At 45.8% G+C, this 27,031-nt stretch overlaps 1 protein-coding gene across 4 annotated transcripts in view; it reads left to right on the top strand.

Moving 5' to 3' along the window:
* Positions 1–27,031, top strand: part of PIK3C2G (phosphatidylinositol-4-phosphate 3-kinase catalytic subunit type 2 gamma) — a 122,244-nt gene that overhangs the window by 14,706 nt on the left and 80,507 nt on the right. For all 4 annotated transcript variants that reach the window (XR_012691473.1, XM_075210831.1, XM_075210830.1 and 1 more), the window contains exons 4-9: positions 177–331; positions 5,284–5,917; positions 19,427–19,526; positions 20,477–20,547; positions 20,809–20,872; positions 22,025–22,150. Coding sequence is in view for 3 of the 4 variants with exons in the window: in XM_075210831.1 (XP_075066932.1) it covers positions 177–331; positions 5,284–5,917; positions 19,427–19,526; positions 20,477–20,547; positions 20,809–20,872; positions 22,025–22,150 (1,150 nt within the window). In the remaining variant the exon portion in view is untranslated. The remainder of the gene's footprint in view (positions 1–176; positions 332–5,283; positions 5,918–19,426; positions 19,527–20,476; positions 20,548–20,808; positions 20,873–22,024; positions 22,151–27,031) is intronic.

The following is a 27,031-nucleotide window of genomic DNA, read 5'->3' as shown; positions in this document are numbered from 1 at the left end:
TTACTATTACCATATTATTATTACTATATTCCTAGGTTACTATTACCATATTATTATTACTATATTCCTAAGTTACTATTACCATATTATTATTACTATATTCCTAGGTTACTATTACCATAGTACTATTACTATAGACAGAGATTTTTCACCCTTCTCTATTATCTCTCTCTCAGTATCAGGAGAGGATTCTCCGCCTCAGACCGGTCCTCTAACCCCGGGAGAATGTGGAGTGTTGCCATCGCTTTTCCTGATGACGTAGCGGACACAGAGGTTGAAATCTCCATCTTCAGTGTCAGTCTTCAAAATCCGCTGCACATTGTCCAGAGAGGTGACGTATTTGTGACGGTTTGTGATTGATATTTTCTTGATGTGAACATTGAAACATATTTGATTCTCTGGGATTTATTTTCAACATAGAAGAGCAAAGTTTGTGCTGTTAATGGACATATTTGTAACATAAAAACTCCTTTATTTCTATTTATTTAAACTGTTATTATTATATTGTTATATGTTGTTGTATTATGTTGACAATTGGTCTAAAATGAAGTTTAGTGGTAGCACCTCCGTTAAGATCTCTTGAAGATGAAACAATCTCTTGAGGACATCCATGAGGACATTTTTTAGCAAGGGCTGATGTCAAAGGTAAACCAGTTAGTGGAATTAAATGGGTCATCTTAGAGAAACGATCCACAACTACCCAGATTCTATTACATTTTACTTGGAGTTAGATCGGTGATGAAGTCCATGGCAATGTGGGTTCATGTTCTCACAGGAATGGGCAGAGGAAGCACGGTGGCGTAGTGGTTAGCACTTCTACCTCACAGCGCTGGGGTCATGAGTTCAATTCCCGACCATGACCTTATCTGTAAGGAGTTTGTATGTTCTCCCCGTGTTTACGTGGGTTTCCTCCGGGTGCTCCGGTTTCCTCCCACACTCCAAAAACATACTGGTAGGTTAATTGGCTGATATCAAAAATTGACTCTAGTCTGTGTGTGTGTGGTGTGTGTGTGTGTGTGTGTGTGTGTGTGTGTGTGTGTGTGTTAAGGAATTTAGACTGTAAGCTCCAATGGGGCTGGGACTGATGTGAGTGAGTTCTCTGTACAGCGCTGCGGAATCAGTGGCGCTATATAAATAAATGGTGATTATGATGATGATGATGAAGGCCAAAGGTGCTTGATGAGGGATCTAGTGTTCAGCACAAGTTGCACGTCAGAAACATATTCCCTTACATCCATCTGAAGAGTTGGCCACCAATAGTTCCTTGATGTGAGCTCCAGAGTTTATCGAGTACAGACATACCCAGAAAAGCGAGATGAATGCACCCATTGTAGAAGTTTCTTCTGAAATTGGATGGGGTGGTGAAGGTCTCGCCAGAATGGGCCAAAAGGGGATGATTCTCTGGCTCTTCGAGATTTTTCCATCTTCAAACGCTTGACAGAGAGAATGAGAACATGAGCTTCCTTGTTTTTGCCCCCCTCTAACAGTAATATCAAGGTCAAATTGAGAGAGACCAGCTGGCTTGTGATGATTTCAACATTGAACAGATTGTAGATACAGCAGATTTTTATGAGAATTAAATATGGTTATGGGAAAGCGGGAACCTTCAAGAAGTTATCTCCATTTGGCAATGGCGAATTTAATTGGTAGAAGTTTCTTGTCTACAATAATATAATTCCATTCGGCCGGAAGGAATTTTTGAGAAAAGAAATCAAAGGGGTGTAACCTCCCAGCGGAAGATCTCTCAGACAATACAGCTCCTACCCCAACAGAAGAGGCATCGACTTACAAGAAATAGGGCATGGTAATGTCCGGTTGTTTGAGGACAGGAGCTGAAGAGAATTCCACTTTGAGGGAATTTAAGGCTTCAGACGCAGCTATAATCCAAGTCTTAACATCTGACCCTTTGCGAGTGAGAAAAATGATGGGAACAGCTAGTGTGGAGTATCCCTAAACAAATTGTCTGTAGTAATTGGCAAAGCCGAGAAATCATTGGATAACCTTGGGGCCAATGGGTTATGGCCAATCCAGAGTGGCATGGACTTTCTCGGGGTTCAGTTGTAGACCAGAGTCTGAGACAATGTATTGGAAAAAAAGGCATTTGAGTTAGTTTGAAGGAACACTTCTCTAATTTACAATTGAGCCAATGTTTGTATAGACGTGATAGGACTTCACAAACTTGAAGGCAGTAAGAGATGAGATATTTAGAAAAAATGAAGATGTCATCCAGGAGTAAAGAAGGTCTCTGAAGATTTCATTAACAAAGCTCTGGAAAACCGTTGCGACATTACAAAGACCGAAGTTCATCACTAAATACTCATATCTCTAGAATTCAACGCTGTTTTCCTCTCATCCCCTTCACGGTTATGAATCAAATTGTAATCATCACAAAGATCGAGTTTAGTGAAAATTTTGGCTCCTTTGATACGATCGTACAACTTCTTAATGAAAGGGATAGGGTAGCAATTTTTGATTATAATGGCATTGAGACCACGAGAATCAATGCAAGAACGGAGGGTTCCATCCTTTTTCTTTACAAAGAAGAAGCCTACCCTGGCTGGTGAAGATGAAGGCCTAATCCCCACTGCATTACTCGGCCATGGCTTGAGTCTCCAGGAGGAAGAGTGGATAAACACATCACCACGGAGAGGTTTTCCCAGGAAGAAGTGCAATGGGACAGTCCCACGCTCAATGAGGTGACAAAGTCTCAGATTGTTGTTTGTGTAAAATGTCCCTGAAGGCTGAATATAGCATAGGGAGGGATTGAGTAACTGCCGTAGACTGGGTAGGTAACACTTGAAGAGGAGTGGACTTATGTAGGCAGCGAGATAGGCAGGACCCAATGCCAATAGCTGGGAAGATGACTAATCCGGATGAGGAGAATGCTGTTGAAGCCAGGGAAGGCGCAAGTTAACAGGACTGGTGGTGCAAGGTAAATAAAAAAAGAAATCTATTCCCGCTGTAAGGCTCCCACTTGAAGAATTAAAGGAGAAGTGCAATGAAGGATGATATCTCTGGAAATGTGCCTGCTGTAATAAGTACAGAAACTTCCAGAAGAGAGGTAGGATGGGACCACCGGTTAACCAGAGTGGAAGAAATGAAGTTCCCGACAGCTTCAGAATCACTGAAAGCAGAGGTGGTCTGCAAGTCAGAGGGACAGTGGAGAATACACAACATGGAACAGATGTTTGGATTATGAGAAGTACTTGCAACAACCTAACTTGACCTTACCAGAATAGGTTAGGAACTGGCATTTCCCAAATACTTGGAGCAAGCCGCAGGGAGATGACCAGAGTCCGCACAATAAAGACAGAGATTGTTCTTCAACCTCCCCTTCATTCCTCAGGAGAGTGTTGGGTAAGACCAAGCCTCATAAGTTCATCAAGAGTAACTGCTGTTTGGAACCGTGGTGCTAGCTTGAAAACTGGCCAGCAAGTTGGTTCTTTTTCTAAGGCACTTTCCTGGAAATGGATGTCCACCCGATTACACAGAGAAATCAGTTCGTCAATTAAGGATGGAAGCTCTAAAGAGGCTAATAGATACAATCCGACAACCTCTGCCAAAAAATGTCATTATTTCACTGTAATTCAAAAGAAAGAGTGCGGAATTGACCCACAGAGCATGTTCCCTGGAGGCTGTAGGATGCTTGAGGCAGCAAAAGAGGCAAAATCTGGTTCATCAAAAATTCTGTGAAAGGAAGTGATGAAAGGGGCACAATCTTGTAGTAACAGGTCATTTCATTTCATAGAATGAGGCCCATGCTAGAGCTGGGCCCGAGAGTAGAGAGAAAATAAATGCGACTTTCTCACTTTCAGTAGGGAAATTATAAGGGAGTACTTCAAACTGGATGGAAAATTGATTAAATAAACCTCGGCAACTTCTAGGGTCTCCATCATACTTGGCAGGAGTGGGAAGCCACAAAGTGGAAGCTAATGTGGGAGCAACCACAGCAAAAGGAGTTTCGGCTACAGCCAGAAGAGGATTACTCAGAATATTCAAAAGAGCATCTTGCCTGGTAGAGAGGCATTGAAGTCATTGCACCAACTGAACATGCGTATCATCTTAACAGTCCACTCTGTCCAAGAGATGTTGGAGCATTTAGCGCTGCATACCAGGAACTGATGAACAGAAACGGATGCAGTATTCCAGGATTCAGAGAATCCAAATAATCCATAAGTTATCAACCTACAGGACTTGAAGATCTGGCACCATTCTGCTAAAACCGGTGTATGAAATAGTTTGGAGAATGAGGGGGAGGAGAAAGTAATCAGCCAATGGCTGAATAGAGAAAATAATAAAAGACAGGTCTGCACATGCGTCAGACGATGGCGGACCCATCAGCGCCTGGAGGAGGCACTACAGAGGAGATCAGGTCTGCAGAGAGTCACGAGTAAGTGTTAGTTGTATGTGATTCGGAGGGTCTAGTGCGTGACACCAGTCTTGGATTGCTGTTTTCCTGTCACCTCCTGGTCTGCTGGTTGGGGGGATTAGATCTAGGTGTGTCTTGGTGTCCAGTGTTAGACTGCTGTACTCCTGTTACCCTACGGGTGGTTTACTGCGTTCATATATGGAGTGAGTGCAGCAAATTCCCTAGAGGTTGTGGGTGCTCTTTAGAGCTGGGTCTGTTGTCTTTCAGGCAAACTCAGGTGTCCACATGATGGTGAGTGGTGAAGGAGGGAGCCGGACTGTGTCATGCCCCCAATGCTTTCACCTCCGAGACCTGTGTGAGCTAATCCGGCCCCACATGTCAGTTTGAGTCGCTCTGACAGTCAGATGGCTGGATTTCTGTCAGGTTTGGTCATACATGTACATAGACGTGTATGGCTTAAACTGAAGGACCCAAATGTTCGTGGCTCGGGGTGACCATCCAGATCTGACAGAGATACGATAGTGTGGTTAGACAATCACCACATACAGTCATTGCACCCTCATCTAGCATCCATCTCATTCAACATCTGATGGTTCCTCGTTAGACGTAGATCAGTATTGGCGGTCTTACTATGAGCCTAGACCTGAAGAGACCATCTTATCTTGAGCCATTTCGATCTCACACATAGTTCAGTAGAAGGTTCTGTAGATAAATGCCTGGGATACCTGAGAAAATACATTTGTGATAAATATTTTACTAACAGTTTAATTGGGAGAAGAGCTGAAGCTATGAAGAATGTCAGGGCTCATTTACATAACACACAAGTGCCTGCGCAGTGCGCTGGAAGGATTGAGAGAAAGAGACCCCCCTTATATAATGACATAACTCTAATTACTTTCTTTATTCATTTGCAGATACTATTCGTGTACAAGATTTAATTGCTGATATTTTCCATAAGTTGCATCATGCTGCACAGCCTCTGATCCCACCACACTCTCTCCCGCAGAATCAGTACTCTCTCCCGCAGAATCAGTACTCTCTCCCGCAGAATCAGTACTCTCTTGTACAGGATCAGTACTCTCTCCCGCAGAATCAGTACTCTCTCCCGCAGAATCAGTACTCCACTCTGCAGAATCAGTACTGTCTTCCACAGAATCAGTACTCCGCTCCACAGGATCAGTACTCTCTCCCGCAGAATCAGTACTCTCTTGTACAGGATCAGTACTCCGCTCCACAGGATCAGTACTCCGCTCCACAGAATCAGTACTCCGCTCCACAGAATCAGTACTCCACTCCACAGGATCAATACACTACACAACAAAATCAATATTCATTGCCTCAAGATCTGTACCCCCTGTCACAAAGTCAGTGTTCCCCACCACAGTCCCTATATCCTTCTCTACAAGACAAATATCCCCTGTCACAGGGTCAATGCTCCTCGCACCTATATCCTGCTCTACAAGACCCTCTGCTGCACAGCCAGGAGGCTCCGGGATTTCCGCAAGATTGTTTTTTGAGCATCTGTGGCCGTGATGAGTATTTACAATTGTAAGTATTAATGATGATTATATCCAAATTATCTCCCTATAAATATAATACTGTGTTTTAGTAGTAACCTCAGGGAAGAGACCTGAGTATTTCACATTCTACCACTGTCTGCTTCTAGAATCATACTGTATGTCAGACTGAAGCTACATGCTAGTCCCACAAAGCAACATGTCAACAGGTGAAGACACAATAGGACGCACCGAAGATGAAGAAATACTAAATCAGCAAGATTCTAACAGAAATAATTGTTTTTCTCTGTTTCATATATGCACAACCATCCATCCATACACACAAACATACATATACACACATTAATATTTACATACATAGATACATACATGTACATACACACGACACCAATCAGCCACAACATTAAAACCACTGACAAGTGAAGGGAATAACACTGATTATCTGGTTACAATGACACCTGACAGGGGTGGGATATATTAGGCAGCAAGTGACCAGTCAGTTCTTGAAGTTGATGTGTTGGAAGCAGGAAAAATGGGCAACGTAAGGATCTGAGCGACTTTGACAAGGGTCAAATTGTGATGGTTAGATGACTGGAGCATGTCCAAATGGCCGGTCTTGTGGAGTGTTCCTGGTATGCCGTGGTTAGTACCTACCTAAAATGGTGCAAGGAAGGACAACCGGTAAACCGACGCTAGGGCGCCCAAGGCTCATTGATAAATGTGGGGAGCAAAGGCTAGCCCGTCTGGTCCAATCCCACAGAAGAGCTGTGGCTGATCAGTGTATATACATTGTGAAAAGTGTGCAAACAGATGGCTTCTCACACAGGTTTTCCTGAAGCACTTTGACGTTTATTTTACTTGTCATGATGGATAAACAGTCTTTTCAGTGTCTTCAGCGAACAAATGAAACCTTCACAGCAATAAACATAATGCAATGGCCCTCAACTTTGGCTATAACAGTTAGGTCCCAAACTGGTCACTGGCCACTTGTTGGCACCAGTCTCCCACCCACAACACAAGATGCCTCCTCCCCAGCACTGCTCTAGCTGATTCCTTGATTGCTTAGACCCAGGGGCTGCACCTGGTCTCCTGGTGTGTGTGTGTGAGTGTGTGTGTGTGTGTGTGTGTGTGTGTGTATGTGTGTGTGTATTTAACCCTCTCTGCAACTTTAGGCTGTAGTTTCCCTGGAAAACCACCACTCTTTCCTCTATTAGACGGTGGCAAAGTGTCCCAATTGCCACGTACCCCTCCCCTTAGCTTCGTCCAGCTATATGAAGCGGACTCCGCGGGGAGCGCAAAACTGCCCTCTTTGTCATACACCCGTCCCTTTGGCTTCATCAACCCCAGTGAAGTAGATACTGCAGGTGGTGCATTTTTGTGGAAGTGGGCATCTGCAGTTTTAAGTTTAGGTCCTAGTCTATGCTCTCTCTCTGGGGTCTCCTCGTGCCATGTTTTTAGTATAGTAGCATGTTTAACTTGTCGTTCTTGACTTTTATTCAACTGGCGGACTCTATATCTCTTCTTCCTATACAAGAATGGGGCCCTGTAGTCAGGATTTGGGGAGGTATTTTTACACTCTGGGCAGGATAAGCAATAGCGTTTTACAGCCCTATATATTCCTGGCCAGTAACAGCGTAGTAGTACTCTTTCCCGAGTCTTATCCTCTCCTAAATGACCCCTACAAAGGTGTGTGTGTGTGTGTGTGGTCTCTAATATTAAAGGCACGTGTACCAGCGGTATTAACAGCTGTTCAATCTTCTTTCCCTGAACAACCCCCACCCCATAAAACAAATCCCCTTTAATAATGAAATACAACACACATTCTGCCAGCCTGGCAGCTTTCACCACATCATTAATTTCTACCACAGATCTAAATGCAGTTTCTAGGGTAGCATCATTATGCTGATCCTGCAATAAAATGAGTCTTGGACCTGAGAACCAGTTGCCAGATTCCTCTGCTGACCCTAAAGTCTCCATGACAGTGCCACTGGTAAATAATTGGCTCAAGTTCCCCTTTTGTTTCCTTGGTCTTAGGACGAGTACCGGTCCATAGGCGACAGTTCGATTGTCTCTTTTCTCAGGCCCAGTGAGAGTTGGACAGAAAGTTTGTCAGTTGCCGATATGTCCAGCCGAATCCGTTCACTAAGAACCTCCTGGAACATGGAAAAGTCCTGTCCCAGGATAAGGGGGTAAGGTAGTTTTGGGGCTATAGTAGCCATTACCTCAACCGTTTGGCCTTTTAGGGTAATTGGTAGTAGAGTCTGCTTGTACTCCGCAGTAGCTCCATGAATGCACATTACCTTCACTTTAGGTAACCTTGCAGACACCTCTTTTGGAACCAAACAACTGGAGACTAATGTCAACTCGCTTCCCGAATCCACCAGGGTCGAAACAGCACGCCTATTCACCAGGACAGGCACTCGGAATGATGGAGGACTCCCCATGGAGGAAGACATAGAGCAGCAACTAGGAAAGGCTGACCTCCGACGAGCCATAGTACAGTCCATTGGTTCCTGTTGCTTTGGACATTCAGCACAGAAGTGCCCAGGTTCATTACATTCAAAACAAACAGGTGGATAAACCTTTCTTACTGGCTCTGCAAGCCGTGGTGTCCACTTTGTCTTGAGCAATAGCTTTGGATTCTCCTCTGGAGCCTTAGACATGTGTTGCAGTGCTGAGTAATGGTCTATCTCCATAGCAAGTTCCTCATAAGACTGTGGCTCTGCTTGTAGCACCCATCTCTGTAAGCTCCTTTCCAGCCCACGGACACAGTAATCAATTGGCAGTATCGCCACCATGCAGCCAGGTGTATTGGTATTTGGCTGCAACCAACTCTATCACTTTAGAGAGATCAGCCATCTGTGAGCGAACCAATTTTCCTGGGAGATAACGTCAGTCATGGAAGCGCTGAGCTCTCCCTGCTCCAGTCACACCTATCCTGGCCAAGATTTCCTGATAGTCAGCAGCCTGCTCATCAGTTAAATCAACATAAGCATGCTGATCTTCACCACTAAAATATGGCGCCAGCTTCTCTGCCCAGGTTCCTGGTGGCCATTTTAGTCTTTCTCAAAGACTTTCTCTAAGGCTAAGGAATATGGATCCACATCATCTGAGGTGGTCATTTTCTGCAAGACAGGCACCTCAGATACATCATGCACCTGTCTCACTTGTGCTGGCTCATTGCACAAGAGCTTGGTATTCTCTATCTGGGCCTCTGCAACCAGTAGCATATGGGCCTGGGGAGGTTATGGATGGGGGTCTGGGATGGGGAAGGAACTCACACTTACCCTACGCACCATGCCTGTCTCTGGACGTCTTTGGCAGTGTCTCCTCTCTCCTCGACAGCGTCTGTGCAGAAGGGGGTGGGGAAAGTCTGAATACCTGAACGCAACAGGGGAGAGGGCCCCTTGTCTCGTATGCTGGGCACGCGTTTTGCTGTAAAGGTGTGTGTTGAAATACGGGGAGGGCAGTTCCGCAGGGTGAGTGCACCACGGGGAACAGCCCTCGTCAGACTATAGTCACAGACGCTGGTCCACTATGGCAACTTTCTTGACCCATGCTGTGCAAGGGGGTTCTCACTTGCGGGGTCTTCCATTGCCCTTGTCTGATAACCAATGCCTGTAAACAGAACACAGTGTCCCTATCTAGGCCGTCCATATCCTTACTGCTTACTCTAAATTTGCTCGCTCACACACCAACCGTGACAACTATCTTGTGCCCGCAATAAGAAAACAAGAGATGCACCACACAACAATAATGCAACAAAAGAACAATCAGAGATAGAGGTAGGGGGTACAGTATACAGTCACAATACGACATATAAACACAATACAGCGATAAGTTACACTCACTACGAGCCTTAGGCTAGGGATGGCCTACTCAGCTGTTCACAGGGTTAGGTGGTACAGTCCGGCGGCCTAGCGAAGCATAGGGGCTGGAAGGGGCCTAGCTGCTGCCTGGGGTGCTCTCCCCCATCGCTTTGGGTCCTTCCGCGGTCTGCTCTCCCCTGTAGACCGGCTGTACAGTCTTCCTCCTTCTTTGGTGGCTGTTACTAGCAAGGCACTCCTTTGCTGCTTGTTTTCCCTTCCCCTGCAGGAAAACGCTTCTCTCCAATAGTCTCCTCCGTGTACTGCAGCTTCTCTCTCCCAGTGACTCAGCCTGTGTCCCACAGCACACTGTTCCTTTGTTCTCACTCCTTCTCCTGTTTGAAAAGCCCGGCAGGATACCGGGGGCAGAGCTATGGCTGGACGTCGTGTCATTGGTGTGTTGCCCGATGATGGGCATAGCATAGGCATAGCCACCCCCCCACTGGGAATGCAGCCTAGCAACACTGGTCCCGGCTCTCACATTCCCCCATGCTTTATCCTTTGTAGTCCCTACAAAGAGAGGGCACGACCACACATAATCTGCATACCAGTTGCTGGGGCAGCCCAAGTTCACCCTCTGGGATTTTCTGGGAAGCTCCGTGGTGGGAAGGGGGAAGGTGGGACTGTCTCCTACTGGGACTGGAAGAGGGGTCTGCATTCTCGGTAGGGAGGGGAATCAACGAGGGGTGGAGGCACGAACCAGAAGTACGCCACCTCCATGGGTGGCTCGGCCAGGCCCTCCGCTGTTGGTACCGCTGAGTATGGTTCCTCGAATAAACAGGGTTGCAGCATGTTCCTGTGTAGTACCCTCACCCGTCCATCTCCATGTTCAGGCCCCACCTCGTACACTGGTCCATCTGTATACACGCACTCCAAGCTACATGCGGCGTTACATCCCATCGCTCACACAACTTGTTGCCTGGCCTCTTCATCCGGACCAGCACTCTCTGGCCCACGTGGCGTGGTCCTGTTTTGGTGGTCCCCTGACCTTGGTGCACACGTGACTGAATCTGCTTCTTAACCACGTTGTGGGCTACCCCCAATCGCTGTCGTTGCTCTTCCACCCAGCTGGCCGGGTTACATTCTTCTTCATATTCTGGGGGAGTGAGTGACAGGTTCTGCATCTCTCTGCCCGAAAAGTAAGAAGTATGAAGTGTACCTGGTGATTTGGTGTACGTAGTTGTTGTATACCCACACCATCTCTTGTATGAAGTCTAGCCACCGATGTCGCTGATCAGCAACATCTGCAGTAGGGTTTAGCTAAACCTCCATTCCCTTGGGTATGATACAGGGTAGTCCGAGACTGATACCATAAATCCGGCATAGCTCCTTTATCATCCTCCCTTAAAAGCAGGCACCTTGATCCGAGTGGATCCGCTCTGGGCACCCATACCTCCTGAGGAACTTCTCTGTGATAGCTTTGGCAGCGGACTCCACAGTCTGAATGCGTGTAGGCACTACCACCGTGAACCTTGTGAAGTGGTCTGTCATCACCAGAGTATTGGGAACCACTGACGGACTCCCCGATTATACATAATCTATCATCAGAATCTCCAGGGTCGGCTGGTCACAATGGTCTGCATGGGCCCTCTTTGCTCCTGGGGCTTTGCTAGGCCGCAGGGCCAGCACTGCCTGCATACCTCTTCTACCACATCCTGCAATCCTCTGGAGCCAGTGGTACGTCTTGCTTGCGCCCAGATTTGCTCCTTGTGCGTGGGCCTCCACAACCAGCTGTTTCGCTGCGCACTGCGGGACCACAATTTGCCACACTGGGTGGCACTCCTGTTCTAGATATGCACACCAGTATAATACTCCTTCCCGCACTTCGAACTGGTCCCAGTTGTGCAACCGTCTCCGGTCCATTGAAGTCAGGCGACTCCGCTCAGTTGTAGAAGGCCAATGTCCCTCTATGGTTTGGAAGGATCGCGCTCTCTAAAATGTACTGCAAGAGCTGCACCAGTTGAGGGTGTCCCTCCCTCAATCAACAAGGAAAATATAAACAGAGTTAACTAGGCGCTCATTGACTATAGATACCTTACTGATATAGATACAAATAAATGTGGTAAAAACCTGAGTGCAAAAATGGCATCTAAATAACAATTTAATACATTCTAAATTTTACAGACATAGGTTAAAAACTACCTGCATGTCACTAATGTAAAAACAATCAAAATTACAATAATAGAATCAGCATGATGAATACCAATAAATAAAAACCATAGGCGTTATGCACAATAAAAACAACAAATGTTATACAATAAAATAATGATAGCCTCCAGCCAATATGTCAATGAGGTAAGGTTGTAACGGATTCCGGAGCAATGGCAGATATAAAGGAAATGATGTAGAGATAAATAAATGTCCTAGTCGAAATGCAAGTCTATGTGGTGTTAATAACACCAATATATGTCCTTACGGATTGGTGAAAACGATTGAGAAGGAGAATCCAGTCATATGTCCATAAAAAGAGTATGGTAATGCTACGAGTTTAGATACTTGCTGTTATGGTCCCTCACACTGGCCGCGCGGCAGGGCGGAAAAATCGCTGTTAGTCCCGATGAGCTAGAGCTGTGCAGAGCATAGCTCTGTAGGAGATCCCTCGTGGTGGATGTCGGAGTGACGTTACGTGAAGTGGGCGTGTTCCAACGCGTTTCGTCGTATCTGGACTTTTTCAAGGGTTTATTGAGTGTCCATGATGGGTAGTTTAAATAAAGCACAGGAGAAGGTGATTGGTTACCCTGCATAATAACAATAGGTGGATAGTGGTTACATTACATGTCAGCGTGGTGACTTAAAGCTGATATAAGAACATATATGTATAACTGTATAAGTTGTGGATAATAAAGCTTCCCATGATACATGGTTATTTGCTCCATATGATATTAATTGGATACAGCTTTTTTTTTTAACAGCGATTTTTCCGCCCTGCCGCGCGGCCAGTGTGAGGGACCATAACAGCAAGTATTTGAATTCGTAGCATTACCATACTCTTTTTATGGACATATGACTGGATTCTACTTCTCAATCGTTTTCACCAATCCGTAAGGACATATATTGGTGTTATTAACACCACATAGACTTGCATTTCGACTTTATATCTGCCATTGCTCCGGAATCCGTAACAACCTTACCTCATTGACATATTGGCTGGAGGCTATCATTATTTTATTGTATAACATTTGTTATTTTTATTGTGCATAACGCCTATGGTTTTTATTTATTGGTATTCATCATGCTGATTCTATTATTGTAATTTTGATTGTTTTTACATTAGTGACATGCAGGTAGTTTTTAACCTATGTCTGTAAAATTTAGAATGTATTAAATTGTTATTTAGATGCCATTTTTGCACTCAGGTTTTTACCACATTTATTTGTATCTATATCAGTAAGGTATCTATAGTCAATGAGCGCCTAGTTAACTCTGTTTATATTTACAATGTCCCTCTAGCTTCCACTGTCTGATGATCTGGATGTTAGCATCCTTCCCTTGCTTATGAGCCCACTCCGGGACAGTCTTTCCCGCTGTGATGGCATGTACTGTGTTGGCGGCCCCTCCGGATGGATATGAGGCATGGGCTTTACTCGGGTGAGATCTGGGATCTCAACATCCTCCCGTTCTTTGTCCCCGCAGCCCACTGGGGCCTCCTCTGGGAAATGGGAAAGGACCTCAGCATTTCCATTCTGTTTACCGGGTTGGGAGCGAATCTTGTATTGGTACTTGGCCAATCTGGCCACCCACCGTTGCTCCAAGGCTCCTAGATTAGCGTTTTCCAGGTAGGCTAGAAGGTTGTTGTTGGTGACAATCTCAAACGTGGCCCCTGTGAGGTATTCTGCAAATTTCTCTGTCACAGCCCAGACCACCACCAACAGCTTCAACTTGAAGGAACTGTAGTTCTCTGGGTTCCATTCGGACTCCCGCAAGCTTTTGCTGACATAGGTGATCACCCTCTACCTCCCGTCTTGCACTTGGGCAAGGAAACCCCTAGTCCGCGGAGGCTTCCATATGTGTAGAGAACAAACGGTTTCTCAAAGTCGGCATAAGCCAACACTAGGGCCTTTACCAACTCCTCTTTCAGTTGGTTGAATGCTACCTCTTGAGCGGTGCCCCATAGGACGGTTTGGTTCTTTGCTCCCGCCGTGGCTCCTCTGAGTAGTTCATGTAATGGTCCCGCTATATTGGCAAAACTTTTGATGAACTGCTGAAAGTAGTCCAAGGAAAGCTCTCAAATCCGTGATGACAGTGGGTGTTTTCCAGTCTTGGACCGCTGTTACCTTGCGTGCGGTAGGCTGCACTCCTTCCCCAGACAAGAGGTGACCCAAGTACTCTGAGCTGGACTTTAGGAGGTGAAACTTCCACAGCTTCAGTTTCAGACCAAACCCCTCTAGTTGCTGTAAAACCAGATCCAGGCACGCCAGGTGTTCCTCCAGGGATGGGGCAAACACAATGATGTCGTTGAGGAATATCAATGTGGCGTCAAAGTTAAGGTCGCCCAAGCATTGCTCCATTATCTGTTGGAAGGTGGCTGGTGCATTTGTGAGTCCGAAAAGCATTCAAAGGAATTTGAACAGACCCATGGGCAATACCAATGCCGTCTTCTCCTGATCCTTTTACACTACAGGGATTTGCCAATACCCACTCGCCAAATCCAAAGTGGAAAAGTACGGAGCATGGCCTAGGGCAGCCAGGGACTCTTCAATGCAGGGTAACGGGTACGCATCCCGTACTGTGCAGCTGTTGAGGTGGCGATAATCCATGCAGAAGCACAAAGTCCCATCCTTCTTGTGCACTAGCACTATGGGGGTGGCCCATGGAATCTTACCCTTTGCAACCACCTGGTTGTCCAACATCTGTTTCAACATGTTCTTCACCTCTTGATAGAGTTTAGGAGGAATTTGCGAGTTTATTATTTATTTACCGTTCCCGAATGGGTACAGTGTCTCCCGTGTGGATCTCGTGCTCTAGGTTGGTGGTGCACCCAAAGTCCTCTTCGTGTCGCGAGAAGGCCCGCTGCCTTTCTTCACAACAGCCGCTCCACCTTTGCCACATTTGCAGCGCTGAGCCCTTCCATAGCCATCTGCATTTGTTCCCGGATTACCTGACCGTTCGACTCCTCGGTGGGACGCTCTTCCTCGTCCACCTTCACTGACAGAGTCCATTGGGCCTTGGGATCTGGTTGCAGCATTACACGCTGATTTACCCGAGTGTCCAGATCGTCACCTGAACTATTTGTGCAAGAACAACCCCAGCTGGCACCATCTGTGGCCGGTCCCCCACATTGCACAGTTAAACTGGCACCCTACCATCAGTGACAACCGCCAATGTGTGAGCTACCAGAGGCCCCCCGTCGCTCTCCAATGGATCGGTGGGCTCCACCATCACTTCCATTCCTTCCAGTTTTTGGCGGGTGCGGACCTCCAGGTACACTACAACCTCCCGCCGGATAGGCAACTTTAAAGTCTGCTTGTGGTTGGTCCTAATCAACCCAAGGGGTCCTGGTGCTATGGTGGGTTTTGCTCCACAATGCTGAACCACATGCTGGGAGAGGCCTAGCTGCTGCCTGGGGCTGGGAGAGGCCTAGCTGCTGCCTGGGGCTGGGGGAGGCCTAGCTGCTGCCTGGGGATGGGGGAGGCCTAGCTGCTGTCTGGGGATGGGAGAGGCCTAGCTGCTGCCTGGGGCTGGGGGAGGACTAGCTGCTGCCTGGGGATGGGAGAGGCCTAGCTGCTGCCTGGGGATGGGAGAGGCCTAGCTGCTGCCTGGGGATGGGAGAGGCCTAGCTGCTGCCTGGGGCTGGGAGAGGCCTAGCTGCTGCCTGGGGATGGGGGAGGCCTAGCTGCTGCCTGGGGATGGGAGAGGCCTAGCTGCTGCCTAGGGCTGGGGGAGGACTAGCTGCTGCCTGGGGATGGGAGAGGCCTAGCTGCTGCCTGGGGATGGGAGAGGCCTAGCTGCTGCCTGGGGCTGGGGGAGGCCTAGCTGCTGCCTGGGGATGGGGGAGGCCTAGCTGCTGCCTGGGGATGGAAGAGGCCTAGCTGCTGCCTGGGGATGGGGAGGGCTAGCTGCTGCCTGGGGCTGGGGGAGGACTAGCTGCTGCCTGGGGATGGGAGAGGCCTAGCTGCTGCCTGGGGATGGGAGAGGCCTAGCTGCTGCCTGGGGATGGGAGAGGCCTAGCTGCTGCCTGGGGATGGGGGAGGCCTAGCTGCTGCCTGGGGCTGGGGGAGGGCTAGCTGCTGCCTGGGGATGGGGGAGGCCTAGCTGCTGCCTGGGGCTGGGAGAGGCCTAGCTGCTGCCTGGGGCTGGGAGAGGCCTAGCTGCTGCCTGGGGCTGGGAGAGGGCTAGGACTAAGCTTAAGGGACAGGAGACTAGGGAGGGCCAGCCTAAGAGTTAGGAGGCTAGTGGTGGAGAAGTGGGACTACACTGTGACACACACAAAGCACCTGTGTCTCGCAGGTCACTGAGAGTCCTCCTGCAGCTGCTCTCCCCTGTAGACCGGCTGTACAGTCTTCCTTCTTGCTTGGTGGCGGTTACTAGTAGGCTCTCCTTTGCTGCTCATTTTCCCTTTCTCTGCAGGAAAACGCTTCTCTCCAATAGTCTCCTCCGTGTGCTGCAGCTTCTCTCTCCCAGTGACTCAGCCTGTGTCCCACAGCACACTGTTCCTTTGTTCTCACTCCTTCTCCTGTTTGAAAAGCCGGCAGGATACCGGGGGTAGAGCTATGGCTGGATGTCGTGTCATTGGTGTGCTGCCCGATGAGGTCACCAAGGCATCGCCTCCCCGCTGGGAATGCAACCAGCAACACTGGTCCCGACTCTTACACTTGTGTAGCAGCTACAGCTAGTAATGCCTCCTGCAGCCTAGTGGTCACATTCACCAGAGCCCTCAAGAGTTCCTCCATATTGCTATTTTGGTGTTAAGGAAAATGAAACTTTGCTTCCCTAAGCATAAATTAAACAGACTTGTTTGTGGGAAAGGCTGTATGTCACTTGTAGTTCCTAACAAACAACCATCAATCAATTTCATACACCTGCTTTGTGGTTAAGGTTTGAATCACTTATAAACTACACACATTTGCAGAAAAGATTTTGTAGTGAATAGTTTTACACATTTGCAAACAAACATTTGAAATAAGCAGTTTTTTTGCAGTACTTGCAAGCAACAACAAAACTTTATGCATTTGCCTTTGTGTTCAGAGCTTGCGACACATTTTGCATGCAGCAAACAATTAATGTAGTCAGGAGGTTTTGCACAACTCACCACCCTGGATTTGTTGGCTTAGGGGACAGCAATGATCTAGCTGTCTTTTGCACATCCCACTTCTGACACCACTTGTGAAAAGTGTGCAAACAGATAGCTCCTCACACAGGTTTTCCTGAAGCACTTTATCCATCCTGACAAGTAAAATAAATGTCAAACAGTCTTGGCAGTGTCTTCAGCAAACAAATGAAACTTTCACTGCATTAAACATATCCAATAGCCCTAAACTCTGGCTATAACAGTTAGGTCCCTAACTGGTCACTGGCCACTTGTTGGCACCAGTCTCCCACCCACAACACAAGATAGCTACTTATGCCTTCTCCCGCCATGACTCTAGCTGATTGCTTAGAGCCAGGTGCTTCTCCGTGTGTGTGTGTGTGTGTGTGTGTGTGTGTGTGTGTGTGTGTGTGTGTGTGTGTATTTAACCCTCTCTGCACCTTTAGGCTGTGGTTTCCCAGGGAAACCACCACTCTTTTCTCTATTAGTCGGTGGTAAAGTGTTCCACTTGCCACAACATGCATACATACATATACACACCTTTTTGTCTGACATTTCTGTAATTGATGTGAGATGCGTGTGGACGCTCAGATTTCTATATTTTCTGATTGCAGATGGGATAAGTTATCGCATTACTCCGGTTAGTTGAGTGCTTAGTGATGAAGTTACGGGCGTAGCGTCTCATGTACACATAAAGATTCTGACTTACGTCCAGCTACGTCTGTGCGACAGTGTTAGCAGTAGTGGGATTTGTGAGGTACTATCAGCTATACAAATCCATTCCCAGCTTCTGGCCAGTAGAGTGTTTGACGCAGGGTATTAAGAGATGCTAAAAGCTTAAAATCTGCCCTCAGCAGTTAATTACCAATTATACTGTCAGTTACAGTCAAATTCCCTCACACTACCTATTCCTGTGAAATTGTACAATTTCATTTATTTGATTGGTCGGCAAGAGCAGAAATACAGACGGGCAGCCCCTGTCCATTGGGGCATTTAATGTGTGTGGGGGGTCAGACTCCAAAGCGCGTATCTTGTGCTGCTGAAAATGGTCCAAAAACTGCAGCGTGCGCTCACATTTACCTCTCCTCTTCTAATATACAGTGTCCCCCTCAGTCATATTTACCTCTCCTCTCCTAATATAGAGAGTCCCCCTCAGTCATATTTACTTCTCCTCTCCTAATATAGAGAGTCCCCCTCAGTCATATTTACCTCTTCTCTCCTAATATAGAGAGTCCCCCTCAGTCATATTTACTTCTCCTCTCCTAATATACAGTGTCCCTCTCAATCATATTTACTTCTCCTCTTCTAATATACAGTGTCCCCCTCAGTCATATTTACTTCTCCTCTCCTAATATAGAGAGTCCCCCTCAGTCATATTTACCTCTTCTCTCCTAATATAGAGAGTCCCCCTCAGTCATATTTACTTCTCCTCTCCTAATATACAGTGTCCCTCTCAATCATATTTACTTCTCCTCTCCTAATATAGAGAGTCCCCCTCAGTCATATTTACTTCTCCTCTCCTAATATACAGAGTCCCCCTCAGTCATATTTACCTCTCCTCTCCTAATATACAGAGTCCCCCTCAGTCATATTTACCTCTTCTCTCCTAATATACAGTGTCCCCCTCAGTCATATTTACTTCTCCTCTCCTAATATACAGAGTCCCTCTCAATCATATTTACCTCTCCTCTCCTAATATACAGTGTCCCTCTCAATCATATTTACTTCTCCTCTCCTAATATACAGTGTCCCCCTCAGTCATATTTACCTCTTCTCTCCTAATATAGAGAGTCCCCCTCAGTCATATTTACCTCTTCTCTCCTAATATAGAGAGTCCCCCTCAGTCATATTTACCTCTCCTCTCCTAATATACAGTGTCCCTCTCAATCATATTTACCTCTTCTCTCCTAATATACAGTGTCCCCCTCAGTCATATTTACCTCTTCTCTCCTAATATACAGTGTCCCCCTCAGTCATATTTACTTCTCCTCTCCTAATATACAGAGTCCCCCTCAGTCATATTTACCTCTCCTCTCCTAATATACAAGTGTCCCTCTTAATCATATTTACCTCTCCTCTCCTAATATACAGAGTCCCCCTCAGTCATATTTACTTCTCCTCTCCTAATATACAGAGTCCCCCTCAGTCATATTTACTTCTCCTCTCCTAATATACAGAGTCCCCCTCAGTCATATTTACTTCTCCTCTCCTAATATACAGTGTCCCCCTCAGTCATATTTACTTCTCCTCTCCTAATATACAGAGTCCCCCTCAGTCATATTTACTTCTCCTCTCCTAATATACAGTGTCCCTCTCAGTCATATTTATTCATTTTCTGCCTGTTTGATGTTAGATCTGACAAGGATTTGTTACTTTGTGTATATTATTGACTCCGTATAATCATCCTGTCTGTCCTTCTGTATTACAGGGGATACAGCTTAAGAAGTCACATTAATCTCCAGAGATCGGCCCGTGTTCAGCTCCGGCTCCATAGTGGGGGGGACTCACAGCCCCCCCTGGCTCGTACAGTAAGTGAAGTGTCCTTATCTCACGTATTACCCTGAGGGATAAATCTTTATTAATGAGTTACCTGCACCAGGAACCTTCTCCACCTCACTGCTGAGAGGTGACGTACGCACCTGTGTCCCACATACAGAACCCACGTTACCCCTCAGACACCCTGTGCTGTAATACATTATAATCAGTACATGACTGAGCCGCACATGTCAGGAGAGCAGTAAATCACTTTACAGGCTGCAATCAATACAACGCGGGATAATTGTCTCACAACTAATTACCAGACCGGGTGACCGGGTGACAGGTCTCTGACTCTGCAACATCTCTGCAGACACTGCGGCTGTCACATGAGGGACTTATTACTGAAAGTGTCTTGTTCCACGTATCTGGTCCTCACGCCCCATCCCACGCCCCATCTTAAGCCCTATCTCACACCTCATCTTATGCCCCATCTTATGCCCCATCTAATGCCATGTCTTACGCTATGTCTCACACCTCATCCTACGCCCATCTTACACTTCATCTTACACCCTGTCTCATACCTTATCTGATGCCTCTTCTCATCTTACACCCCATCTTACACCATGCCTCACACCCCATTTTATGTTTGTCTTACGCCCCATCTTATGCCCCATCTCACGCCCTATACTACATCCCATCTCTCACCCTGCCTAACGTCCCGTCTCACACCCCATCTTACACCACGTTTCACACCCCATCTTATACCATGTTTTACGATATGAGGGTATATTTACTAAACTGCAGAATTGAAAAAGTGGAGATGTTGTCTATAGCAACCAATCAGATTCTAGCTGTTATTCTGTAGAATGTAATAAATAAATGATCACTAGAATCTTATTGGTTGCTATAGGCAACATCTCCACTTTTTCAATCCCGCAGTTTAGTAAATATACCCCACTGTTTTACACCCCATCTTAGACCCATTTTACATCTCTTACAGCCCCAGGATGATCAGGATCAGCTGAATCTGGATGACGGGCTGGAACACGCTCAGTACTGGGGGGATATCAGGTGAGACATTAATTCCTGGGAGAGGGACAATACTTATGTGATTACAGATAATCATTGCCCAGGGATCTATTATAAAAGGGTGAAAATGGAAGTTTAATAAATTTGTCTCTAGAGATTTGGAGTTGAAATCACAGGATAATGAAATGTAATTATCACCTTTTACTTATCCACATTATCCCGTTTATTTCAAAGTTCTTTGTGTCTTTATATTGTAGTTAATTGCAGAACTAGTGATTAATTAAATTCTAACTTTGCTTCCAGAAAAAGACTATTTAGCGCCGTCTCACTCTATGAAGATCAAGTCCAGAATTTTCTCCACAATCCGGTAATGTTATAAACACACAATCACTCTGCAAGTTGGGGACAAGGTGCCCAGTGATAGGGGGAAATCACTGCTCCAGGATACTGCTATTCAGAGGCGGAGCTAGCGAGCTGTGGGCCGCAGAGCAGGGAGGAGAGAACCAGGGCCCCATTATCTCCATGGGCCCCGGTGCACCGCACCAATGGTAGTTCGGCCAGTGGGGCTATTCATTCAATTTTAATTATCTTTCTAAAATGAAAGACGGTAAAGCTAATCTTCAGTTCAAACTCTTACCAATCAAATGACCATTATGTTAAAGTAAACAAATTGGATGTTTTTGCCACAACGTCCTTCATAAGAGTACCTAAACTCCCTGTTCTGTGCTGCTGGGGACCCTGCTCCTTCCACTAAATAACTCTCAGACTGTGGCTTCCTGATGTCTCCATTCCCCTCCTCACATCATGTCACTTCCCCTGTCACATGCAGCCCTGTCCTCACTAACACATCACTCATCTCCTGATATACTCTGTGCTGCTGGGGACCCTGCTCCTTCCACTATATAACTCTCAGTCTGTGGCTTCCTGCTGCCTCCATTCCCCTCCTCACATCATGTCACTGCCCCTGTCACATGCAGCCCTGTCCTCACTAACACATCACTCATCTCCTGATATACTCTGTGCTGCTGGGGACCCTGCTCCTTCCACTATATAACTCTCAGTCTGTGGCTTCCTGCTGCCTCCATTCCCCTCCTCACATCATGTCACTGCCCCTGTCACATGCAGCCCTGTCCTCACTAACACATCACTCATCTCCTGATATACTCTGTGCTGCTGGAGGACCCTGCTCCTTCAATATTTTGAATTATATATTTAATAAAGTATCTTGTACATAAATGGAATTGTGTCATATAAAGCTGTAGGCCGAGTAGTATATAGACCAGTGTTGGCTAACCTGTGACACTCCAGGTATTGTGAAGCTACAAGCCCCAGCACGCTTTGCCAGTAGATAACTAGCTGATAGCTGCTAAAGCATGCTGGGACTTGTAGTTTCAAAACACCTGGAGTGTCACAGGTTAGCCATCAATGATATAGATATAGAGTAATATATACTAACATTGATTGTGTATTAGAGCGTACTCTGTATGGCAGTTATATTTACATTTGTTTTCCGTGTCAGTGTGCAGGAGCCGGTAGTGTGCTGGAGTCTGTGAAAGAAATCTGCTACCTGCTTCGCTCAGTGGAAACCAAAGAAATCACCAAAGCTACCCAAAATCTATCTGCTGCATTGTACCAGCCAGCGCAGGTGTGTGTTCTGTGTCACTACTATTAGTGTGTTATCACCATCCAGCTCAGGTGTGTGTTCTGTGTCACTACTATGAGTGTGTTATCACCATCCAGCTCAGGTGTGTGTTCTGTATCACTACTATTAGTGTGTTATCATCATCCAACTCAGGTTTGTGTTCTGTGTCACTACTATTAGTGTGTTATCACCATCCAGCTCAGGTGTGTGTTCTGTATCACTACTATTAGTGTGTTATCACCAGCCAGCGCAGGTGTGTGTTCTGTATCACTACTATTAGTGTGTTATCACCATCCAGCTGAGGTGTGTGTTCTGTATCACTACTATTAGTGTGTTATCACCAGCCAGCTCAGGTGTGTGTTCTGTATCACTACTATTAGTGTGTTATCACCAGCCAGCTCAGGTGTGTGTTCTGTGTCACTACTATTAGTGTGTTATCACCATCCAGGTCAGGTGTGTGTTCTGTGTCACTACTATTAGTGTGTTATCACCATCCAGCTCAGGTGTGTGTTCTGTGTCACTACTATTAGTGTGTTATCACCAGCCAGCTCAGGTGTGTGTTCTGTGTCACTACTATTAGTGTGTTATCACCATCCAGGTCAGGTGTGTGTTCTGTATCACTACTATTAGTGTGTTATCACCATCCAGCTCAGGTGTGTGTTCTGTATCACTACTATTAGTGTGTTATCACCAGCCAGCGCAGGTGTGTGTGTTCTGTATCACTACTATTAGTGTGTTATCATCATCCAGCTCAGGTGTGTGTTCTGTATCACTACTATTAGTGTGTTATCACCATCCAGCTCAGGTGTGTGTTCTGTATCACTACTATTAGTGTGTTATCACTGGTCAGGTCAGGTGTGTGTTCTGTGTCACTACTATTAGTGTGTTATCATCATCCAGCTCAGGTGTGTGTTCTGTATCACTACTATTAGTGTGTTATCACCAGCCAGCGCAGGTGTGTGTTCTGTATCACTACTATTAGTGTGTTATCATCATCCAGCTCAGGTGTGTGTTCTGTATCACTACTATTAGTGTGTTATCACCATCCAGCTCAGGTGTGTGTTCTGTATCACTACTATTAGTGTGTTATCACTGGTCAGGTCAGGTGTGTGTTCTGTGTCACTACTATTAGTGTGTTATCATCATCCAGCTCAGGTTTGTGTTCTGTGTCACTACTATTAGTGTGTTATCATCATCCAGCTCAGGTGTGTGTTCTGTATCACTACTATTAGTGTGTTATCACCAGCCAGCGCAGGTGTGTGTTCTGTATCACTACTATTAGTGTGTTATCACCATCCAGCTGAGGTGTGTGTTCTGTATCACTACTATTAGTGTGTTATCACCAGCCAGCTCAGGTGTGTGTTCTGTATCACTACTATTAGTGTGTTATCACCAGCCAGCTCAGGTGTGTGTTCTGTATCACTACTATTAGTGTGTTATCACCAGCCAGCTCAGGTGTGTGTTCTGTATCACTACTATTAGTGTGTTATCACCAGCCAGCTCAGGTGTGTGTTCTGTGTCACTACTATTAGTGTGTTATCACCATTCAGGTCAGGTGTGTGTTCTGTGTCACTACTATTAGTGTGTTATCACCATCCAGCTCAGGTGTGTGTTCTGTGTCACTACTATTAGTGTGTTATCACCAGCCAGCTCAGGTGTGTGTTCTGTGTCACTACTATTAGTGTGTTATCACCATCCAGGTCAGGTGTGTGTTCTGTATCACTACTATTAGTGTGTTATCACCATCCAGCTCAGGTGTGTGTTCTGTATCACTACTATTAGTGTGTTATCACCAGCCAGCGCAGGTGTGTGTTCTGTATCACTACTATTAGTGTGTTATCATCATCCAGCTCAGGTGTGTGTTCTGTATCACTACTATTAGTGTGTTATCACCATCCAGCTCAGGTGTGTGTTCTGTATCACTACTATTAGTGTGTTATCACTGGTCAGGTCAGGTGTGTGTTCTGTGTCACTACTATTAGTGTGTTATCATCATCCAGCTCAGGTGTGTGTTCTGTATCACTACTATTAGTGTGTTATCACCATCCAGCTCAGGTGTGTGTTCTGTATCACTACTATTAGTGTGTTATCACCATCCAGCTCAGGTGTGTGTTCTGTATCACTACTATTAGTGTGTTATCACCATCCAGCTCAGGTGTGTGTTCTGTATCACTACTATTAGTGTGTTATCACCAGCCAGCGCAGGTGTGTGTTCTGTATCACTACTATTAGTGTGTTATCATCATCCAGCTCAGGTGTGTGTTCTGTATCACTACTATTAGTGTGTTATCACCATCCAGCTCAGGTGTGTGTTCTGTATCACTACTATTAGTGTGTTATCACCATCCAGCTCAGGTGTGTGTGTTCTGTATCACTACTATTAGTGTGTTATCACCATCCAGCTCAGGTGTGTGTTCTGTATCACTACTATTAGTGTGTTATCATCATCCAGCTCAGGTGTGTGTTCTGTATCACTACTATTAGTGTGTTATCACCAGCCAGCTCAGGTGTGTGTTCTGTGTCACTACTATTAGTGTGTTATCACCATCCAGCTCAGGTGTGTGTTCTGTATCACTACTATTAGTGTGTTATCACCATCCAGCTCAGGTGTGTGTTCTGTATCACTACTATTAGTGTGTTATCACCAGCCAGCTCAGGTGTGTGTTCTGTGTCACTACTATTAGTGTGTTATCATCATCCAGCTCAGGTGTGTGTTCTGTGTCACTACTATTAGTGTGTTATCACCATCCAGCTCAGGTGTGTGTTCTGTATCACTACTATTAGTGTGTTATCACTGGTCAGGTCAGGTGTGTGTTCTGTGTCACTACTATTAGTGTGTTATCACTGGTCAGGTCATGTGTGTGTTCTATATCACTACTATTAGTGTGTTGTCACTGGTCAGGTCAGGTGTGTGTTCTATATCACTACTATTAGTGTGTTATCACTTGTCAGGTCAGGTGTGTGTTCTATATCACTACTATAAGTGTGTTATCACTGGTCAGCTCAGGTGTGTGTTCTGTATCACTACTATTAGTGTGTTATCACTGGTCAGGTCAGGTGTGTGTTCTGTGTCACTACTATTAGTGTGTTATCACTGGTCAGGTCATGTGTGTGTTCTATATCCCTACTATTAGTGTGTTGTCACTGGTCAGGTCAGGTGTGTGTTCTATATCACTACTATTAGTGTGTTATCACTTGTCAGGTCAGGTGTGTGTTCTATATCACTACTATAAGTGTGTTATCACTGGTCAGCTCAGGTGTGTGTTCTGTATCACTACTATTAGTGTGTTATCACCATCCAGCTCAGGTGTGTGTTCTGTATCACTACTATTAGTGTGTTATCACCATCCAGCTCAGGTGTGTGTTCTGTATCACTACTATTAGTGTGTTATCACCATCCAGCTCAGGTGTGTGTTCTGTATCACTACTATTAGTGTGTTATCACCATCCAGCTCAGGTGTGTGTTCTGTATCACTACTATTAGTGTGTTATCACCAGCCAGCTCAGGTGTGTGTTCTGTATCACTACTATTAGTGTGTTATCACCATCCAGCTCAGGTGTGTGTTCTGTATCACTACTATTAGTGTGTTATCACCATCCAGCTCAGGTGTGTGTTCTGTGTCACTACTATTAGTGTGTTATCACTGGTCAGGTCAGGTGTGTGTTCTGTGTCACTACTATTAGTGTGTTATCACTGGTCAGGTCATGTGTGTGTTCTATATCACTACTATTAGTGTGTTGTCACTGGTCAGGTCAGGTGTGTGTTCTATATCACTACTATTAGTGTGTTATCACTTGTCAGGTCAGGTGTGTGTTCTATATCACTACTATAAGTGTGTTATCACTGGTCAGGTCAGGTGTGTGTTCTATATCACTACTATAAGTGTGTTATCACTGGTCAGCTCAGGTGTGTGTTCTGTATCACTACTATTAGTGTGTTATCACCATCCAGCTCAGGTGTGTGTTCTGTATCACTACTATTAGTGTGTTATCACCATCCAGCTCAGGTGTGTGTTCTGTATCACTACTATTAGTGTGTTATCACCATCCAGCTCAGGTGTGTGTTCTGTATCACTACTATTAGTGTGTTATCACCATCCAGCTCAGGTGTGTGTTCTGTATCACTACTATTAGTGTGTTATCACCAGCCAGCTCAGGTGTGTGTTCTGTATCACTACTATTAGTGTGTTATCACCATCCAGCTCAGGTGTGTGTTCTGTAGCACTACTATTAGTGTGTTATCACTGGTCAGGTCAGGTGTGTGTTCTTTGTCACTACTATTAGTGTGTTATCACTGGTCAGGTCATGTGTGTGTTCTATATCACTACTATTAGTGTGTTGTCACTGGTCAGGTCAGGTGTGTGTTCTATATCACTACTATTAGTGTGTTATCACTTGTCAGGTCAGGTGTGTGTTCTATATCACTACTATAAGTGTGTTATCACTGGTCAGCTCAGGTGTGTGTTCTGTATCACTACTATTAGTGTGTTATCACCATCCAGGTCAGGTGTGTGTGTTCTGTATCACTATTATTAGTGTGTTATCACCATCCAGGTCAGGTGTGTGTTCTGTATCACTACTATTAGTGTGTTATCACCATCCAGCTCAGGTGTGTGTTCTGTATCACTACTATTAGTGTGTTATCACCATCCAGGTCAGGTGTGTGTGTTCTGTATCACTATTATTAGTGTGTTATCACCATCCAGGTCAGGTGTGTGTTCTGTATCACTACTATTAGTGTGTTATCACCATCCAGCTCAGGTGTGTGTTCTGTATCACTACTATTAGTGTGTTATCACCATCCAGCTCAGGTGTGTGTTCTGTATCACTACTATTAGTGTGTTATCACTATCCAGCTCAGGTGTGTGTTCTGTATCACTATTA

The sequence above is a fragment of the Mixophyes fleayi genome, chromosome 4 (assembly GCF_038048845.1).
Source record: "Mixophyes fleayi isolate aMixFle1 chromosome 4, aMixFle1.hap1, whole genome shotgun sequence".
Lineage (NCBI taxonomy): Eukaryota > Metazoa > Chordata > Amphibia > Anura > Limnodynastidae > Mixophyes > Mixophyes fleayi.
This window is presented reverse-complemented; position numbering and strand designations above follow the sequence as displayed.